Source organism: Erigeron canadensis, chromosome 3, assembly GCF_010389155.1.
Source record: "Erigeron canadensis isolate Cc75 chromosome 3, C_canadensis_v1, whole genome shotgun sequence".
Taxonomy (NCBI): domain Eukaryota; kingdom Viridiplantae; phylum Streptophyta; class Magnoliopsida; order Asterales; family Asteraceae; genus Erigeron; species Erigeron canadensis.
The window spans coordinates 37,386,743-37,407,126 of record NC_057763.1 but is presented as its reverse complement, the minus strand read 5'-3'; the positions used below and the strand labels follow the sequence as shown (position 1 = coordinate 37,407,126).

The 20,384-nt window shown below is 35.5% G+C and overlaps 1 protein-coding gene across 1 annotated transcript; it reads left to right on the top strand.

The window, feature by feature from the left end:
* The first annotated feature begins 5,649 nt into the window (after nucleotides 1-5,649).
* Nucleotides 5,650-20,053, top strand: LOC122591066 (acetyl-CoA carboxylase 1-like). Its single transcript, XM_043763263.1, has 32 exons — nucleotides 5,650-5,830; nucleotides 7,026-7,410; nucleotides 8,078-8,284; nucleotides 8,707-8,868; nucleotides 8,955-9,047; nucleotides 9,139-9,234; nucleotides 9,315-9,488; nucleotides 9,610-9,703; nucleotides 9,815-10,002; nucleotides 10,100-10,150; nucleotides 10,226-10,265; nucleotides 10,387-10,511; nucleotides 10,776-10,892; nucleotides 10,974-11,048; nucleotides 11,147-11,203; nucleotides 11,313-11,417; nucleotides 12,201-12,287; nucleotides 12,634-12,825; nucleotides 13,251-13,439; nucleotides 13,516-13,626; nucleotides 13,716-13,802; nucleotides 13,896-14,072; nucleotides 14,475-14,552; nucleotides 14,628-14,750; nucleotides 14,847-15,116; nucleotides 15,659-15,987; nucleotides 16,215-16,452; nucleotides 16,540-16,895; nucleotides 16,973-17,186; nucleotides 17,275-17,448; nucleotides 17,537-19,657; nucleotides 19,765-20,053. Exons 2-32 carry the CDS (start codon nucleotides 7,033-7,035, stop codon nucleotides 19,819-19,821), a joined length of 6,765 nt encoding a protein of 2,254 aa, XP_043619198.1. The 5' UTR covers nucleotides 5,650-5,830; nucleotides 7,026-7,032; the 3' UTR covers nucleotides 19,822-20,053.
* Nucleotides 20,054-20,384: the final 331 nt, after the last annotated feature.

Genomic DNA, 20,384 nt, shown 5'->3' with positions numbered 1-20,384 from the left:
CCATAACCTGTCAACCCGAAACTCGATCCGTCAACCTGATTTACAGTCATATAGGTTGTGGGTTGGTGGGTAGATTTCAGGTCAAATGGGTCATTGGTTGACGGGTCAAATTGGTTGATGGGTTGTCCTATTAAAAAAATTATATAAATTTTAATTATCTTCAGGTTGACGTGTAGACCTGTTAACCCAAAGGGTCAACCCGAACCCAACAAAAAAAAATCAGGTTAGTGGGTTAGCGGGTCGACGAGTCGACATTTCACAACTTTGACCTGACTTTTTTTGGGTTAGGACAAGATTGACAACCCTAATTTAGGGTACCAACCATTCTCAGTAACACCGTGTTACCCACGTAATAAATAAATAAAATAAAATAAAAAGTGTATCACCGTTCTGGTTTGGGAGGTGGCGTATCTACCTTAGTATTAGGGGGTTCAATGGACCACCCTTAGGAATTAAGTTTAGTTAGAAGACTTTAAATAGATTGCATTTGAACCCCATAAAAATTATGCTTGGAACATCTTAAAAATTTAGTTACAGGTTTTCTATCTAGGAAGAACACGATTTACTTACATTTTCATTTTACCCCCTCATAGTTATTACAAAGTTGAGTTTTTACTTTTACTTTTAATGATTGTATGTATAGAGATTGATACAAAATAGAATTGTCTTTTATTGACGGATTGACCTTTAAGTGTACATATTGTTTTGACTTTTGAATGGTATATTTTGTAAGATCGATTGATGTATCTTAACAAAGGACTACATGTCTTTATACAATATGATAATTAAAGTTAGTTTTTTTTTTCTTTGATAGTCTTATTTAAATATTTTAAAAACCCAATAGAGTTTCTAATCAAAAGAATATAAAAATATATTCAACAACTTAATGCCGTTGAATGAGAAATGTATAATAACCTTAAGAATGGTTGTTTAATTAGTACATTATCAAGTATTGAAAACAATCGTTTTAAAAGGTATTGTTCATTTATAAAAGCATTTTCTCGAAATCTCATCAAATAGGTTTTGCTATCTTGTGACCCGACCCGACCCGACCAGTTTTTTTAGTTTTGTCAAATATCAACCAAATTATCGCTTCAGGATTTTAAGGACCCTTATGAACTTGCAACCTAGATTCGCCACTGTTGGGAAGCAGTGGTCTACGATTCTCATATGCAATGATTGGACATAAGGGATTATAATATTATATGATTGGTTTTTTTTTTTCGTTTAATTACTTTTAAAAAGAAAAAAACAATAATAGGGAATGTGCATTAGGGGGGGAGAGCCGAAAGAGGGAGATGGAGAGGGCTTCAGATGCCATGGTTGCAAGCTCGGAGGGAGATGGGTGGCGCGAGCTTGAAGCTCGCTGAGGACTGAAGGAGACAGGGACCGAAAGTGTAACTTGAATCTAACCGTTGGAGAACTGTTGGTGTAAGATATTAGGCGTCAGGGACCAAATGTGTAAAACTGCGCCAAACTTTTTTTTTTTCGAGTTGCTGTGCACACCTTTTTTTTGTTTGTTTTTTTCTCCAACCTATACCTTTCTTCTTTTTTAGCAAAGTGAAATTTTTGCTGTTTCCAACCTTTTTTTTTGGCATAGTATAAACTTATTTTTTTAATTATGTACGAGTAATGTTTTACTTTTGATATGTAATATGTTTTAAGTATTAGAGTAAATTACATTTTTCGTCCCTAAACTTGGCGCGTTTTTCACTTTTCATCCTTAAAGTGAAAAAATTACAATTTTGACCATAAACTTGGCAGTGTTTTGCAATCTATGTCCCTCGCCAAACGGTGTTAAGTTTCAGCCTTTAAGTCCCACACGTGCAAAACACGTGAGGGACTGAAAGTGCAAAAAGTGACAAGTTCAGGGACGAAAAATGAAATTTAATTTTCTGTTGTCATCATCTTCATCTTCTCCGGCTAACTTTCATTGGAAAATTCGCCGGAAAACTTAAAATGCTAATATCTCACTCATTTCTTCGAATTAGACCATGAAACCACACCAAACTTCTCAAAATTAATTTCTGCACGAATCCAAACAAAAAAATTCAGTATCAACACTTGCTAGAAAACTAAAATTCTCACCGGAAAATGAACTGCCGATCAAACTCAACAAAATGAAGAAATCATCACATCAACATTCTCATAATTCTATCGCGAATAAAACCTTGTGATTTCCAGATCGATTTGAGAAGATATGAACAATTTTTGTTGATTTTCTTTTTTTTTTCTTTTTCAGAACCATTGCCAATTAGCTTCAATAAATGTCCAACGTGCACTTCATTTAAGACGTTAAGCACAAACCTTTTGCCACCATATTTATTACATGCCGTAGCTTCAAATTCATGCACATACTATATAAATTCATACATACGTACTCACGTTTTCACTTCACAACCATCTCTAAAAACATGAGACCACCTCGTAGTACCACTCGTTCGGCTTTCTATGTCTCTTCGACTGTTATCTCTTTATGTTATCATGTCAGACATTCATGCTTTATGTTATCTCTTCGACTGTTACCATGTCTTCGTAACTATCCAAACACATATTTAGTATTTTTTATGTAATGTTAAGCTCTTCAACATATTTGAGTTTTTCAGAAAGTGTTGAATCTGAAATCTTTTGGTTAGAATTCGTGCAGAAATTAATTTTGAGAAGTTTGGTGGTGGTTTCGTGGTCTAATTCGAAGAAACGAGTGAGATATCGGTATTTTAAGTTTTCCGGCGAACTTTCCGATGAAAGTTAGCCGGAGAAGATGAAGATGATGACAACAGAAAATTAAATTTGATTGGGTATTTAAAGGGAGATGAGAGGGTTGAACCCTCGGCTCCGTCCCCCCTTATAGGACACCTTGTTCATGAGGATACTTTGATATTTTAATGGGGAAATGATAAATTCTTTTAAATTAGCCTAAAAATCATTCTAAAACTATAAGAAGATGATATGTGATATCTACTAATTCTCTTCTCTACTCTCGCCCTTTTTTCACATATAATCATCTCATTATTAAGAACATTTTTAGGTTATTTAGTTAAAAGAATGAATCATTTCTCATTTTAATATAAATGGTTAATTTGAATTGACATCAATCACTGGCGAGAAACACAAAGGTAAAAGAGTAGTGAACACGAAGGTAAAAGAGTAGTAAATTACCAATCATATCCTTCCTCCTTTATATTTTGATGGAACAAACACAAATTTATTTTAGAATTTTTTTAAAAAATATATTAAACCGGGTAGAACATAATCATTATTATTGTTACACGAAATTTATTGTACACCGTGTTAGCTGGTTACAGTAGTATTAATTAATTGGTCAAATATATGTGCATTAAAATCAGGAACACATTTATAACAAACATAGCGAGATTTTAGGAGAACTTTAATTGAAAATTTTACCATTACAGTAATTAATTAACTTAAACACATACAAAACCCTATACATTATTTACATTGTCTACATTTCATTACTGTTGTTGGTTTCTGATCGAATGCCATGAATTTTCGGGCATTTGATCTGAAGCTCAACATTTTTCCGGGCGATTCAAATAAGCGTTTTACTGTTACAAAAAGTTTCGTCTCAACGGGTGACCACTACACGACTTCTGATAACACCAATCCGACCAGTCTTACAAAGGTGAAGGTGAGCGTCAATATTTAGTTTAATCTCATCGTCTGTGTTTTAAGCTTTTTTGAGGTCTAAACCTTTTTGGTCAGCAAAATTTGAAAATTCTTTTAATATGTTAACTTCTTTTGGAAGCTTTAGAGATTTATATATTCTTAATCCATAATAATCTATAATTCTATATTTATTTACTCCTCTATAAAGCATATTGCTTTTTTTATTTTTGGAAATTAAGCATTTTTTAAAATATTTTCATAATACCCTTACACCCCTACCTTCTTTCTAATCATTACACGCTCTCCTCGACCTTCTATCACCCTCCGCCGCCGCCCTCCTTCTCCACCACCGCCCTCGATCTCCACCACCGCCTCCCTTTTATATTGTCATCGCCTTTTAGCCGTTGCAACGCGCGGACACTATGCTCGTATTAAAAGTAGTAACGTAATAAACATAAAGTTTACGTAAAGTTTATATATTTCATTATTTTGTTATGATTTTGTACTGATGAATATATATTTAAGCTAAAATCATTCACTCTAGAGTGTAAGTCGAACGGGTCCAAACTGAACTAAACTATTTGTCTATGGTAGTCAAATTCTTAATCTTTTTGGTATCGATCGTTGTGTAGTGTTGCACACCTCACTTGATATTAGTTTTATGTGATTATATATGGTTAATTTAATTTTTCTTTGATTTTTGATCATGGTCTTAAATATCATTAAAGGTGAAGAAACATGTGAAGAGGGATAAATTTGGAGAAAGAATGGCATCACTAAAACAGATAGTGTCACCCTATGGCAAGGTTAGTCCTTCTTTAAGTTTATTAATTATATGTAATTTGTTTGATTAGGTATATCATATATGTATACTAGTTGTTTTGATTTCCAATCTATACAAGTAGGATTTTGCTAAACATAGTTGTAAGGGTTATAGTTACAACACAATAGAATGGTATACATACATTATATATATATAAAGATATATAACTGTTTATTAATAATAATCTTTAACCGTCATGTAAACCAATTTACTTTGCTTTATCCATATCCTTAAAGGCTATGAATAGCATAGTCGATGTAAGTATATGGTTGCTTAGACGGTGTGTTAATGTTGATCGTACAGGAGTCTAGACTTGGACCATTGTGTTTTAGAGAAGAAGGGAATCGAACGCAAAGGTAAAACTTCCTTTATTTTTAAGAGCATAGTTATAATATCATTCAAATTTAACCAACAATTTCTGTTACATACATCGAAATAGGCTTGATTACTCATACCTATAGAGATGAGTGACATGTGTGTATGAAGATTTATATATTGAATTGTAGGATATCATTTTCCCATTTCTAATGTACTAGTTAATTATGGTTTGCGGTTTTTTTCTTTGTTGTATGTCCATTACAAAATTACAGTTGGACATCTTCTTGGTGGAATTCAGATGATATAAAATAGTTAATTTTACCAAACACTACATCATTGGTAGAGAGAAATTAGAACGTAGATAAATGGTTTGTAAGTTTCAAAAGAGATACTCGTATTACATAAAATGTTGTCTTTTGCAATTCGCAGATTTCCAATTACAACAGATTTGACACAATGTTCTATTATTTGTTAATCCAACCATGAACCACTAATAAAACAGTACAAACATCTTGAATAAAAAAAAGCCACCAATACATTATTGATTGTTGTATGCTTTTTGTCTCCATATAATGACCAGTAATATCAAAAAACATGTATTTTATTCTTATTCTAGCTTAAAAAGGTTCAAAAATGCACATCCAACTTTCTCTCTTCTTTCCAATCATAGCTTTTCAAATTAAAAGCATACACGTAAAAGAAACATATGGATGTAGATTGATATGTGTGTGGGGGGTAGTTGGTTAACCATGTCACGTGCTCTGCATCACCTCCCATCCTTGGACCCCAATTTGTTTTTTGTACCTACTACATATTTAAGTAACTTTATGGCACCTCACCAAAAACCAACCAAACAAACCAAACTCCCAACTATACATCACTTAATTGCACACACACATATACCTCAACAAGTACTTACATCTCTCCCAGATTTCTGTCATTCCAATTTTCTTGTTTTTAATCACAATTTTGTTGTTGTTGTCAATGTCTGTCTCTTTTCAAACCAGCTAAAAAAAGAAGCAAATTCTTGATTTGATTCAGCTGTTGTTCCACTTGTTTATGGTTAGTCTTTCTCATTCTTTCACCCCCCAAGTTTAAATCTTTGAGTTAATTTCTTCAAATTCCTGTGTTTTTTGAACCGGGTTTTTATCAGTTTTGTTGAGTTTAGCAAAAAAGTAGAGTTGGGTATGTAAAGATTGAATCTTTTTACTGGGTTTATGTAATTTCTTTGAAATTTATAAGTTTCTTGCAATGGGTATATGATTTTCTATTGATTGAAGTGGTTAATAACAGGATTTGGTGAGTAAAGTTTGAATCTTTCGAGTTATGGATTTATGTCATACCTTTTCTTGCCCTTCAAAATAAAGTCAAAGCTTTAGTTTTGTGATTTGACTTTGGTATCCCTTCAAAATAAAGTCAAAGCTTTAGTTTTGTGATTTGACTTTGGTATGCTGTTGCTCCCATGAATATTTTCATGCTGTTTGTAAATTGTAATATATATTTTGATAAATTCAATTTTGTTATATTTGTTTCCTGATAAAGTTTTAATGTGATTAGTGATTACTTCAATTTGATGAGTTCAATAATAATAAGAAATTTAGAACTTTGAACCTCGTATTTCTAATTCGAGGTTTCCTAGCTCTATGTAAACCCCACTATATTCTCCATTATAACATACGTTTATGTGTTACTTTATTTAGACATTTTAATATTGACTCAATTATAACATAGGTTCAGCTGAAAATTTAATTTCTTTGTTAGTGAATTGTTGTGACTTTTTTTTTTGGTAGTTTGCGTTGTGATAGTCAGGAGACAGAAAGGGCAATTTGTTTCTGTTCTTTTTAAGTTAGATAGGTGACCATTTCGGTAGATACTAGATAGTGCAAAGATATAGTGTTTTTTGTAAGTACCAAGTACTTTATGAACTTACCCAATGATAACAACTTTTGATGGTTCAGTGGTTCAGCCTTCTCTTTGTCCCTAGACTAATTAGTCCAATCTATCTCTCAGTATATATTTTTTAGGTATTGACATATTTTATGATATTGGCAAGTTGGTAGTTTACTTTCAACTTTTAAGCAATATATGGACATATCCACATATATCAGTTCCATATTACTAGCATGTATCCTATTCTGGGTTAGTATGCTACAAAAAGGGTTTACATGTCAAATGCAGAATTGTTCAAAGAAAACGAGTTGTTAGACCTAATAAGTCAAAGTAATGCTTACTCTACACTTTGCTTACTGTTTGGCAGTGGCACCATGTCAGAAGCTCAAAGAATGCTTCTAAGTGGAAGTTTCAATTATTATGGTAATGGCATTGTAAATGGGGCGATTTCACTGAGGTCTTCTGCTAGTAGATCTGCAATTGATGAATTTTGTAATGCACTTGGAGGCACCAGGCCAATCCAAAGTATTTTAATTGCAAATAATGGAATGGCGGCTGTAAAGTTTATAAGAAGTGTGAGGACATGGAGTTATGAAACATTTGGCTCAGATAAAGCTATTTTGCTGGTAGCCATGGCTACACCGGAAGATATGAGGATAAATGCCGAGCATATTAGAATCGCTGATCAGTTTGTTGAAGTCCCTGGTGGTACAAATAATAATAATTATGCGAATGTGCAACTCATTGTAGAGGTATGTAGCTTATATACGTGGATCCTACATCATGATTTATAAGCTTTAAAATGATCTATTTTATGAAACATTGTGCATTTAATGATGCCTGAAAAGATTATGTTTCCAAGACTTATTTTGCTTAACTTGTTGGATCAAAATGTTGATCTGCTTCCATGAATATAGTAATTCGAATATGTTGGTTTAATCTTCACTTTCAAAAAAAAAAAAAAATACTTTCAACTTTTTATGTTAGCATTGAGTTTGAATCTCAAGAGAACTTATTTCACTTTTGAAATCGATATGGATGTGTTGAACATGTAATTGATAATCAGCAACATTTTAAAATTTATTAGAAAATGACGAGGGATGCCTCTTCAGGCTACGCGGCGAGCCTTTGGCTCTAATGTAAGCGGCCTAACCGGTATACCCGGGTCTCTTCTGAGATCTTTGGGTCACCTTACCACTAGACCCCCTTGGAGAAGGTTTTAAAAAGTATTAGAAAGTATATAAATATAAAATAGAAACGATATGTAAAATTTAAAAAATATGTTTCATTGAGTTATCTTACACCTGACTATTTGATATTGAGCATTAATACGAGTTTGATGGAAAATATAAAATAATTAATATTTAGCTATCATCATCAATTCCTTTAAAATGGTTCATTTATGATTTATGACTTCAGACTGCTGAGATAACACATGTTGATGCTGTTTGGCCTGGTTGGGGCCATGCATCCGAAATCCCTGAGCTGCCTGATGCATTGGAAGCAAAAGGTATTGTATTTCTTGGGCCACCAGCTTCCTCCATGGCAGCTTTAGGTGATAAAATTGGTTCTTCTTTGATTGCACAAGCTGCTGATGTACCGACACTTCCTTGGAGCGGTTCTCATGTAAGATTTTTTTTACTATTGTAGTCTTTGTCACATCAACAATGATCCTTATACTTTTAACTCCATAAAGATTGCATCGTTCTATCTCATATTCTCTATAATCTAAAAAAATTCTATATTCCTCTTATTTGTGAAAAGTCTGAACTTCATAACAAAATCACATCTTGTACCTCTTATATATTAAACTGCATCTTTATGCCTCTAATTTATTGGAAACAAGATCTTTAAATCCTTTAAAGGTTGCATCTTTATACCTCTTATTCTGTAGAAATTACATTTCATACCACTTGTTCTTTGCAATTTCGCATAGATATTAATGCCTACTCTTTAAAAGATACATTTTCTACTTCTTTACCTCTATAATCACATCTTTGTACCTTTCACCTCTCCAGTCTTCTTACTCTCTACAGTCACATTTTTAGGTAAAAATTCCTGTGGATAGCTGTTTGGACACACTCCCGGATGATGTATATAGAAAAGCGTGTGTGCATACAACAGAAGAAGCAATTGCTAGTTGTCAAGTTGTTGGTTATCCAGCAATGATTAAGGCATCATGGGGTGGAGGTGGCAAAGGCATAAGAAAGGTTTGATTCTTTACAATTGGGAAATTATTTCTTCTCCTCAAAGTATACGGCAAACTTTTAAAACCAATTACCTATTGAAACTTTAGGTGCATAATGACGAAGAAGTCAAGGCACTTTTTAAGCAAGTTCAGGGTGAAGTGCCTGGTTCCCCTATTTTCATTATGAAAGTTGCTTCTCAGGTAGGACAATGTTGTAATTGTTATTATTTTCCCAATTTCAACTCAAAACCCATTATCATTATAATAATATGTTGATTTCTTGTATATACAGAGCCGACATCTAGAAGTGCAGCTACTATGCGATCAACATGGGAATGTAGCAGCTTTGCATAGTCGTGATTGCAGTGTTCAAAGGCGACATCAAAAGGTAAGTTCATGTTTGTCCTTTTTACTTTCTTTTTATCCTGTTTTGTAACTCTAATTTTATTTAATACTTGATATGTCAAGATTATTGAAGAGGGGCCAATAACCATAGCTCCACATGACACAATAAAGAAGCTTGAGCAAGCGGCGAGAAGATTAGCAAAGTCGGTTAATTATGTTGGAGCAGCCACTGTAGAGTATTTGTATAGCATGGAAACTGGAGACTATTACTTTTTGGAGCTCAATCCCCGGTTACAGGTGCTTGCAATTTCTGTTTTGTGGGTCCTAGTTATGTGTCCTAAGAAGTAAGATGAAATGGTGGGCTCCAAGATGGTTATGATTTGTTTTCTGAAGCTATGTATGTGGAACCTTTCTTTAGGTTGAGCATCCAGTCACAGAGTGGATAGCGGAAATCAATCTACCTGCAGCACAAGTTGCGGTTGGAATGGGCATTCCTCTTTGGCAAATACCAGGTTAGATATCAAAAGTTCGTTTTTTGTTGACTATCATAGTTGGTCTTTTGCTACAATGCAACCATCATGTCAACTATTTTCTTAATTTCTCTACATGTCTTGTTGGCTTAGAAATAAGACGATTTTATGGAATGGACAATAGTGGAGGATACGATGCTTGGAGGAGAACATCTGCTCTTGCAACTCCATTTGACTTTGACAAGGCAGAGTCTATCAGCCCAAAAGGTCATTGTATTGCTGTACGTGTAACAAGTGAGGACCCAGATGATGGATTTAAGCCCACTAGTGGAAAAGTTCAGGTTTGGAAGCAGACTAACATATACCATATACCCCTACAAATATAATATATATCCTTTTTTTTTTTTTTTTACCATATTGATCGAATTCCACTTTTAGGAGCTAAGTTTTAAAAGCAAGCCAAATGTCTGGGCATACTTTTCTGTCAAGGTACGCTGGGTTCAAACCTTTTTTTTTTTTTTTGAACTTCCAATTGACATATTCTAAAATGTTTGAACATTGCAGTCCGGAGGAGGCATTCATGAATTCTCAGATTCTCAATTTGGTAAAGACGACTGGATCTTGTTTGGTTGAAATATCTTGAATACTCACTTATTGGTGTAGTTCAAGTTTACATTCTTGGTCAAAACGTTCATGTTCTCATTTTAATTCTGTATCTATCTTAGGCCACGTTTTTGCATTTGGCGAGTCAAGACCTTTGGCTATTGCAAATATGGTTCTTGGGCTGAAGGAAATTCAAATTCGTGGCGAGATCCGTACGAATGTTGATTATACAATTGATCTGTTACATGTGAGCATTTTGGGGTTTCACAGCTAACAAATTTCTTATTTTGTTTACCATAATGAGTTACTTCATGGCGATATAAGGGGTGAGCCATGGAGCAAGTGCCATGTATCTTAACAGATAAATTGTTATGTTCATGTTTGGCGAGTACTTACACATTTGAGAATGTCGAGAATTTGATTATATTTCACCAAACGTTCTTATTGCTTCACCTAAAATGTGAACGTTTTCTTACATGCTTAGTTTTTATTCCTTTTTCTATACTTGTAGGCTCCTGATTATAGAGAAAATAAAATACATACCGGTTGGTTAGATAGCCGAATTGCTATGAGGGTTAGAGCAGAAAGGCCCCCTTGGTATCTTTCAGTAGTTGGGGGAGCACTTTACGTAAGTACAAAATACCTCTTTCTTTCTATATTCGTCATTTTTAAAGTACTTTTACTTACCATTGATGTTTGTTAACTTCAGAAAGCTGCTGCTAGAAGTGCAGCCATGGTCTCGGACTATGTTGGTTACCTTGAAAAGGGCCAAATCCCTCCTAAGGTTTGTCAGATATTTTAGTATTTTTTTTTAATTTTTAAGAGTTGGTTCTCGTAATGTTTACATTGATGATCAGTATTTGTCTGTTTTCTTACTTTCAGCATATATCATTGGTCAACTCACAAGTTTCTTTGAATATTGAGGGCAGCAAATACACGGTAAATAACAAGATAACTGCCTATCGTTATTCGTTCATAAAAATGGTTGTTCTTGAAGTTTTCTTTTGTGTGTTTTTTTTCTTCTGATTTTTTTCTTTTTATTTGTTAGATTGATATGGTAAAAAGAGGGCCAGGAAGTTACAGATTGAGAATGAATCAATCCGAGATTGAAGCAGAGATACATACACTACGTGACGGAGGCTTATTGATGCAGGTACTTAATCCATACGCTCTATTTTTCTTTCTATTTGGTTTATTCTGTCAAATTTTCTTTTTATTTGGTTTATTCTGTCAAAATTTCTTTTTATTTGGTTTATTCCGTAGTTAGTTTGTGATTAACTGATTACTATATTAAGTCATTGGTTGGTATGTATACATATAAAACTCGAATATAAGCATTTTAATGATGCCAAACCTATATGTAGTTTTACTCTTTAGGATTTCATGATATACCTAGGAAATCCCTCGTGTCTTTGTGGCAGCTAGCAAGTTGAAGATTAATAATATCAATAAAGAAATTCAGAGAATTTAATGCAGCATGTTCTAAGGGAGTGTTCGGGGATGCATTCTGAAAATAATTATGTGATATTTAGTAAAATTGCAATTAAACGTGGTGCAAGAAATAGTGTTTGGATATGCTTCTGCTATAAAGTTCTGGCAATCGCTGTATTGAGTGTTTGACGGATTATGTCTATTTAAGAAGGTGGTAGATAAACTAAAAGTATACATGGTTAGTGGTGCTGTAAGCATTTGCCATCAAAAAGTAGGTAGATAAAGGAAGAGTGCTATAGGTAGTTTTATGCTACTTTTTGGTTATCGAGTTCGTTGCAGCTAGTATCAAACTAATTCTTTAACTATCGTAGCTGTAATAGGTCACCCTGAACATTTCAATTTATTGCAACCTTAAGTTACATCATTTGATAATCACGTTCAAGACACATTCTTATTTTATACTCTGATATCATATGATTTGTGGTTGGTTGATTCAATGATGTAGTTGGATGGGAATAGTCATATATTATACGCCGAGGAAGAAGCTGCCGGTACTCGCTTGCTTATTGATGGACGGACTTGCTTGCTTCAGGTGCGAACAACTAGTTCTTTTCTTGAACTTTATTTAGAGGTTGCCATTTCAACCATTTATCTATGATGGGACAATTTAAACAATGTTTTACCCTTAATGGTGTATTCAAATGGGTCAACAGTGACCCAAAGTACATTCTCACTGGAGCAAACTGCCTGTATCATTTTTTTTTGTGAGGTTCATTGTTTTTGAATAATATTGTGTTAATTTTCATATTTAGTAGACTAAAGTAATTATGTAAGTTGTTGTGAACCCGTTCGATCTGCTCAGGTTATACTCAACCGGTTGCAATCCTCCTAATTTGCCACCTTTACTATTACTTACTATTTGGGTTACCTGTTTATAGAATGATCATGATCCTTCCAAGTTGATGGCTGAAACACCATGCAAACTTCTAAGGTACTTGGTCTCAGATGATAGCCATGTTAATGCTGACACACCGTATGCTGAGGTTGAAGTTATGAAGATGTGTATGCCACTCCTTTCACCGGCTGCTGGAGTTATACAATTCAAGATGTCAGAAGGTCAAGCCATGCAGGTTAGCATGTCACTTTTTCCCCATTTTTAAGAAGTATTTACATTGTTCAGTTTTTCCGAACATCCAAGAATAAAGCTCTTGGTTCTATGTTTTTGCCAACTACTTACAGCTATTTATATTTACATGTTAATAAAATGTTCTATCGATTGACTTCTTGAGTCATTGTGCTTATCGCAACTCAATCTTCGTTATTGTACAGTGATTTTTTAAATGTAATACTGCCAACTTTTTGAATAAATCGTATCAAATGTAATCTTTAAGCTATATAACAAACATATGAATTTCGATTTCCAAATAATATCTACAGTTCACAAACAAATGCTTGTTTCCTGCTTGTTAATACCATTTTTGTCTTCTCTAAATCATACATACCAAAACCAAAATTGTTGATCATTTCTGATGAATATAAATCTTTGTATATGTAGGCTGGTGAGCTTATAGCAAGGCTAGATCTTGACGATCCGTCAGCTGTAAGAAAAGCAGAGCCTTTCAATGGAAACTTTCCTCTTCTTGGGCCTCCAACGGCCATGTCAGACAAAGTGCATCAGAAGTGTGCTGCAACTTTAAATGCTGCTCGAATGATTCTCGCAGGCTATGATCATAACATTGATGAAGTAACTTGTTTGCCATTTACTGATTTCAAATTTTCTGAAAGATTATTCTGTTAACAGTTCTGATCTTTGATCGTAGGTTGTGCAAAACTTGCTTCGTTGTCTTGATAGTCCCGAGCTTCCTTTCCTTCAGTGGCAAGAATGCTTTGCAGTTCTAGCAAATCGTCTCCCTAAAGATCTAAGAAACAAGGCAAATTGATATTTTACCCTTTTTTTTTTCTTTTCAAGCAGTTAACATTGGGATTATTTTTCTAAATTCAATATGTTTTGTATATTCAGTTGGAATCCAAGTTTAAGGAGTACGAAGGAATTTCCACACAACAAACTATTGACTTTCCTGCTAGAGTTCTACGGGTCATTCTTGAAGTTAGTTGTGATCAGTAGTTTTCTTTATAAGTCCTTTCTTTGATTTAAAGACATAATTTAGTTATATGTTACCTTTGTAATGTTTTCGTTCAGACCCATCTTGGATCTTGCTCAGAAAAAGAAAAGGGAGCCCAAGAAAGGCTCGTTGAGCCATTAATGGGTCTTGTAAAGTCATATGAAGGGGGAAGAGAAAGTCATGCACGTGGGATCGTTCATGCTCTATTTGATGAATATTTATCTGTTGAAGAGTTGTTCAGCGACAACATTCAGGTGCGTTTGTTAGGATCGCCGATCCAGTATTTTGGATTTTCGATAGGGCATGCACTTGCATTACCATAGTCAGTTTATATTTTATTTCATCTTGTTACACGACAACAAAGTACCTTTTTTCAAAGTATAAAACTGCACAGGTTATGTGCTCCCAAAGGGTTTTTTAATACTTTGATCTATGTGGAAATGGTATAAGAGTTTTAATCATTTTGACATTAATGTCTGGATAAATTTGTTACGGGTTAAACCAATCAATCTAAGCCAAACCAAAAGTTACCTGCAAAAGCTATTACCTAACCCACCCATTTTGCCACCTCTGTTGGTTTTCTTTAGGTCTACTAATGGTTATCGAGTAAATTATATTATAACATAAGTAGTAAACCAAAATCCTGTACCTTTTAGGCTGATGTAATCGAACGTCTTCGACAACTATACAAGAAAGATCTCTTGAGGATTGTCGACATTGTCCTTTCCCATCAGGTACACATGTTTTTTGGTTTTTGTTCTCCCCTTTAATGTGTATTTTATACCGATCATTAATATATGTCCATGCAGGGTGTTAGGAGTAAAAACAAATTGATACTACGGCTGATGGAGCATTTGGTTTACCCCAATCCGGCTGCGTATAGGGAGAAACTGATACGATTTTCTCAACTTAACCACACAAGTTATTCTGAGGTCATCATCGTCATATATATACACTGTTACAATTTTGATCATCTCAATCACTTTTCTGTTAGTACTGAGTTTATGTTAATTGATTATTATTAATAGTTAGCACTGAAGGCAAGTCAACTTTTAGAACAAACTAAACTAAGTGAACTTCGTTCAAGCATTGCGCGAAGTCTTTCTGAATTAGAGATGTTTACTGAAGAAGGTGAAAATATGGATACCCCTAAGAGGAAGAGTGCCATTAATGAAAGAATGGAGGATATTGTGAGTGCTCCATTGGCAGTTGAAGATGCCCTTGTTGGTCTTTTTGACCATAGCGATCACACCCTTCAAAGGCGTGTTGTTGAGACCTATGTTCGAAGATTATATCAGGTTTTTACCTTTCATTTCTGCATCAACAGAGTTGTCAATTTGTTGTCATAGAAAATTAAAGGTGTTTGATCAGATTGTTTTAAATAAAATGTGGTTTAATATATGCATACATCTTTAAAAAAAGAAACGACATGTATTTATTGGTAAAAAACTAAAACATCAAATCAAGTGTGGATTTTATACTGTTTTTTACAAAACTTTGTAAACTGATTATATGTTGTTTACTTGAACAGATAAATGTTTTAAACTATTAAGAATATTTAAAAGATGGAATAAGAATAAATTTAAAGTCATTTCTGAGTTGTGGCCCTTGAGAATAGCTGTTCATGTAGTTAGTAGACCTATTTGACTTTTTTCTAAAATGTATACTACACTGTTTATTAATGCCTACTCAAATGAATCGGGTTGTCTAAAATAAAACATCACTTATAACAACAATAAAAGAAGCAAAGCAGTCATTTTAGTTTGCACTTTTGCAATTCTCTTGGTAGGAAGAAATCTAATATGATTTTAACTGACCATGCTTCTCATATCTGTATCAGCCATATCTCGTGAAGGGGAGTGTTAGAATGCAGTGGCACAGATCCGGACTCATCGCTACATGGCAATTTATAGAAGGACTCATTGGAGAAGTTAATGTGCCTGACTATGAACAGAATGAAGCTCCCTTGGAAGACAAGAAATGGGGAGCTATGGTTATTATTAAATCTCTTCAATTTTTGCCTGATGTCATAAGTGCATCTCTTAAAGAAACGAGTCATAACCTTCCCAGAACAAGTCAGAATGGGTTTGCTGGTCATAGTAACCATGGTAATATGATGCACATTGCTTTGGCCGGCATAAATAACCAGATGAGTTTGCTTCAAGACAGGTATGTGATGATAATGTTACATGAAAAGATACCATCAAACCTGCTTTATGATCTTTGTGTCATGCTCAAGAAACAAAATAACTGGATAAATATAAAAACTGAGACCCATCATCATTCGATGATGCATGCCATGTTAACAGTCGGTAGATTTGATGGCTTATTCATTAGCTGGTGACATATATTTGCCCTGTTGATGTTATGTTCACTTGTTATGTGATGAACTGTAGTGGTGATGAGGATCAGGCTCAAGAGAGAGTCAACAGGTTAGCAAAAATACTCAAAGATAAAGAAGTAAGCTCGAGTCTTAAAAACGCAGGGTATGGAGTGATCAGTTGTATAATACAAAGAGATGAAGGGAGAGGCCCCATGAGACACTCATTTCACTGGTCAGAAGAGAATCATTATTATATTGAAGAGCCATTATTGCGTCACTTGGAGCCTCCATTATCGACATATCTTGAACTGGTTTGTGCTCAAAAGACCCTTCATAATTTTTCAATTCATTAATAATATTATAATACCAATGAAGTTGTAAATGTATTGCTTATGCAGGACAAACTTAAGGGCTATGATAATATAAAGTACACTCCGTCGCGTGACCGTCAATGGCACATGTATACTGTTGATGCTAAACCACTTCCGGTACAAAGAATGTTTCTTAGAACTCTTATAAGGCATCCAACAAAGGAATGGTTCTCGCCCTCAGGTTACCAAGGTTCAGAAGATGAGGGCCCACGGTCTCAGTTAAATCTCCCTTTTACATCAAGGAGCATCTTGAGATCATTAGTGACGGCTATGGAGGAGTTGGAACTTCATGTTCATAATGCTACTGTCAAGTCTGACCATGCTCATATGTACCTATATGTATTGAAGGAGCAACAAATTGGTGATCTTGTTCCATACACAACGTAAGTATTCATGTCATCTTCATGAATTTTTTTTTATCATATGCACTCATTTAACAATGGTAATATGTTGTGAACAGGAGAGTGGATGTAGATTCTGGGACAGAAGATTGCGTGGTTGAGACACTTTTGGTAAGGCTGGCTCGTGAAATCCATTCAATGGTTGGTGTAAAGATGCACCGGTTGGGAGTTTTTGAGTGGGAGGTGAAGCTTTGCATGGCATCATCGGGTCAAGCCAACGGTGCGTGGAGGGTTGTGGTCACAAATGTGACTGGTCATACCTGCGTTGTGCATGTAAGTCATTAGATAGGATTATAGACATTTCAGCAATACCCCTCAAACATGCTTTTACCTAAAGTCAATTGCTGCAATTTTGATTTAGGTATATCGTGAACTGGAAGATACTGGTTTGCACAAGGTGTATCATGCTACCTCTACATTGGGTCCTTTGCATGGCGTACCTGTGAATACACCCTTTCAGCCTTTAGGATTACTTGATCAGAAGCGTCTTTTGGCAAGGAAAAGCAATACTACGTACTGCTACGACTTTGCACTGGTATAACTATCATTTTGCTCTTTCAATGCTTGATGGTCACCTAAATTTGATTGTACAGAAACACTTATTACCATATCTATATTTCCAGGCATTTGAAGCAGCTCTTGAGAATATCTGGGCGTCGAAAGTCGTAAGTGATAGCAGGCCTAAGGGTAAACTTGTGAATGTGACGGAGCTCATGTTTGCTGAGCCAAGTGGCTCATGGGGAACTCCCCTTGTTGCAGTAAATCGTGAGCCAGGGCAAAACAAGGTGGGCATGGTGGCGTGGACTATGGACCTCTGCACTCCTGAGTTTCCTGATGGAAGAACGATTTTGGTAGTAGCAAACGATGTTACGTTCAAAAATGGATCTTTTGGTCCTCTTGAGGATGCCTTTTTTGAGGCAGTTACTGATCTCGCTTGTGCCAAGAAACTGCCACTAATATACTTGGCAGCAAACTCGGGGGCCCGTATCGGAGCGGCTGAGGAAGTCAGATCTTGCTTTAGAATTGGGTGGTCTGATGAGTCGACTCCTGAATCGGGATTCCAGTATTTGTATCTTACTCCTGAAGATTATACCCACATCAAATCATCTGTAATAGCTCATGAGGTTCATCTATCAAATGGCGAAACAAGATATGTCATCGATACTATTGTGGGAAAAGAAGACGGACTCGGGGTTGAAAATTTGAGTGGTAGCGGGGCAATTGCTGGTGCCTATTCGAAAGCATATAAGGAAACGTTTACATTAACATATGTTACTGGAAGAACAGTTGGGATAGGCGCATATCTGGCACGTCTTGGGATGCGGTGCATACAGCGGCTTGATCAACCGATTATATTAACGGGTTTTTCTGCACTGAACAAGCTTTTGGGCCGAGAGGTTTATAGCTCACAGATGCAACTAGGTGGGCCTAAAATTATGGCTACGAATGGTGTTGTCCATTTAACGGTGTCCGATGATCTCGAAGGTGTCTCAGCTATCTTGAATTGGTTGAGCTTTGTTCCACCTTATGTCGGTGGCCCACTTCCTGTTTTAGCACCTGTGGATCCACCAGAAAGGCCCGTTGAGTACCTCCCTGAAAACTCATGTGATCCTCGGGCAGCTATTTGTGGGGTCGTGGATAGCAACGGTGAATGGGCTGGTGGGATTTTCGATAGAGACAGTTTTGTGGAGACATTGGAAGGTTGGGCGAGGACAGTCGTAACGGGTCGTGCCAAACTTGGCGGGATCCCAGTCGGGATCGTTGCTGTTGAGACACAAACAGTGATGCAAGAAATACCTGCAGATCCCGGGCAGCTTGATTCACACGAACGTGTTGTTCCTCAAGCAGGTCAGGTCTGGTTCCCGGATTCCGCCAGCAAAACAGCTCAGGCATTGATGGATTTCAACCGAGAAGAGCTCCCACTTTTCATCATGGCTAACTGGCGAGGCTTTTCTGCAGGTCAGCGGGATCTTTTTGAAGGGATTTTACAAGCAGGGTCAACAATTGTTGAGAATCTCAGAACATATAACCAGCCTGTTTTTGTATACATCCCGAAAACTGGAGAACTTCGTGGTGGTGCATGGGTGGTTGTCGACAGTCGAATCAATTCAGATCATATAGAAATGTATGCAGAAACCACAGCAAAAGGAAATGTCCTTGAACCTGAAGGTATGATTGAGATTAAGTTCCGAAACAAAGAATTGATAGACTGTATGGGTCGTCTAGATCCACAGATTCGAAGCCTTAAAGAAAGACTTCGAGAAACAAAGTACGATCAAACGATCGTCCAACAGATAAAATCTCGTGAAAAACAGCTTTTACCGATTTACACTCAAATTGCTACCAAATTCGCTGAACTTCATGACACATCATTGCGAATGGCTGAAAAAGGTGTGGTCAAACAAGTTGTTGACTGGAAAGTATCTCGGTTTTTCTTTTACAAAAGGCTTCGTCGTAGGCTCGCAGAGGCTTCCTTGATCAGTAGTGCTCGTGAAGCTGCTGGTGATACTCTTTCCTACAAGTCTGCTCATGAGTTGATTAAGAAATGGTTTTTGGAATCGAAAACTGAAGATTTATGGCTTAGTGATGATGCTTTTTTCACTTGGAAAGACAATCTGATGAACTATAATGACAAGTTAGCCAAGCTACGTACTCAGAAGCTCTTGGATCAGTTATTAAAGATTGGTAATTCACCATTGGATCTACAAGCTTTACCACAAGGCCTCGCCGCACTTTTGCAAGAGGTGAACAAACTCTCTTTTATTTTCCCTTAGAACTATTTAATTTAATTATCTATGAATGCGCAAAAACAACAGTTTTATTTAAATATTTTTCTTTCACTATGCTGCAGGTGGATCCAGTGACCAAAAATAAACTAGTCGAAGAACTCTTGCGCGTAATTAAGTAGGTAATTATACACAAAGCTCATCAGATTCTTTCTTTGTTTGTCAAAGTGAGAAGCCTTTTGAGCAGTGTACATTATAAGTAGGTGTCATAAGAAAACAGGCTCAAAATAGTTTAAAGTATATGAGGTTTACCATGTTCAGATTGTTTTATTTTTCTTCATAAATTGTATAATACCATCACATTTCTATCGCATTTTTTATATATCTATATATAAATGGTCATTTTTTATTTTATTTTATTTTTATAAAAGGTTCTCTTTGACCATCTTTGTGTTTCCTTTTGGCTCTTCTTGTCCATCTTCAGTTCTTCTCCTTCCTTCGCTTTCTTTTCGTCTCTTGAGTTATCTTTTCTTTATCTTCTCATCGTGTACGGATTACGTTGATATGAGCACATATGGCAAAGTTGATTCAGATAACTCCACAACAAATTTTCACTTGATTTTTGAATGTTTATAAGCTTACAATACATCCATGCACTCATGTTCATCTGCTAAATGTACTAGTACATAATCAAGTTAAAAACTTCAACCCAAGAACACTATTCCACTAAAAATTTCGGCATGAT

What these genes read in the sequence shown, in the direction of transcription:
- LOC122591066 (XM_043763263.1), top strand. Translation starts at nt 7,033, where the DNA reads ATGTCAGAAGCTCAAAGAATGCTTCTAAGTGGAAGTTTCAATTATTAT. An exon ending in TTCCTTGGAGCGGTTCTCAT is followed by an intron (nt 8,285 to 8,706) that starts GTAAGATTTTTT and finishes TCACATTTTTAG; the next exon opens with GTAAAAATTCCTGTGGATAG. An exon ending in CTAAAGATCTAAGAAACAAG is followed by an intron (nt 13,627 to 13,715) that starts GCAAATTGATAT and finishes TTGTATATTCAG; the next exon opens with TTGGAATCCAAGTTTAAGGA.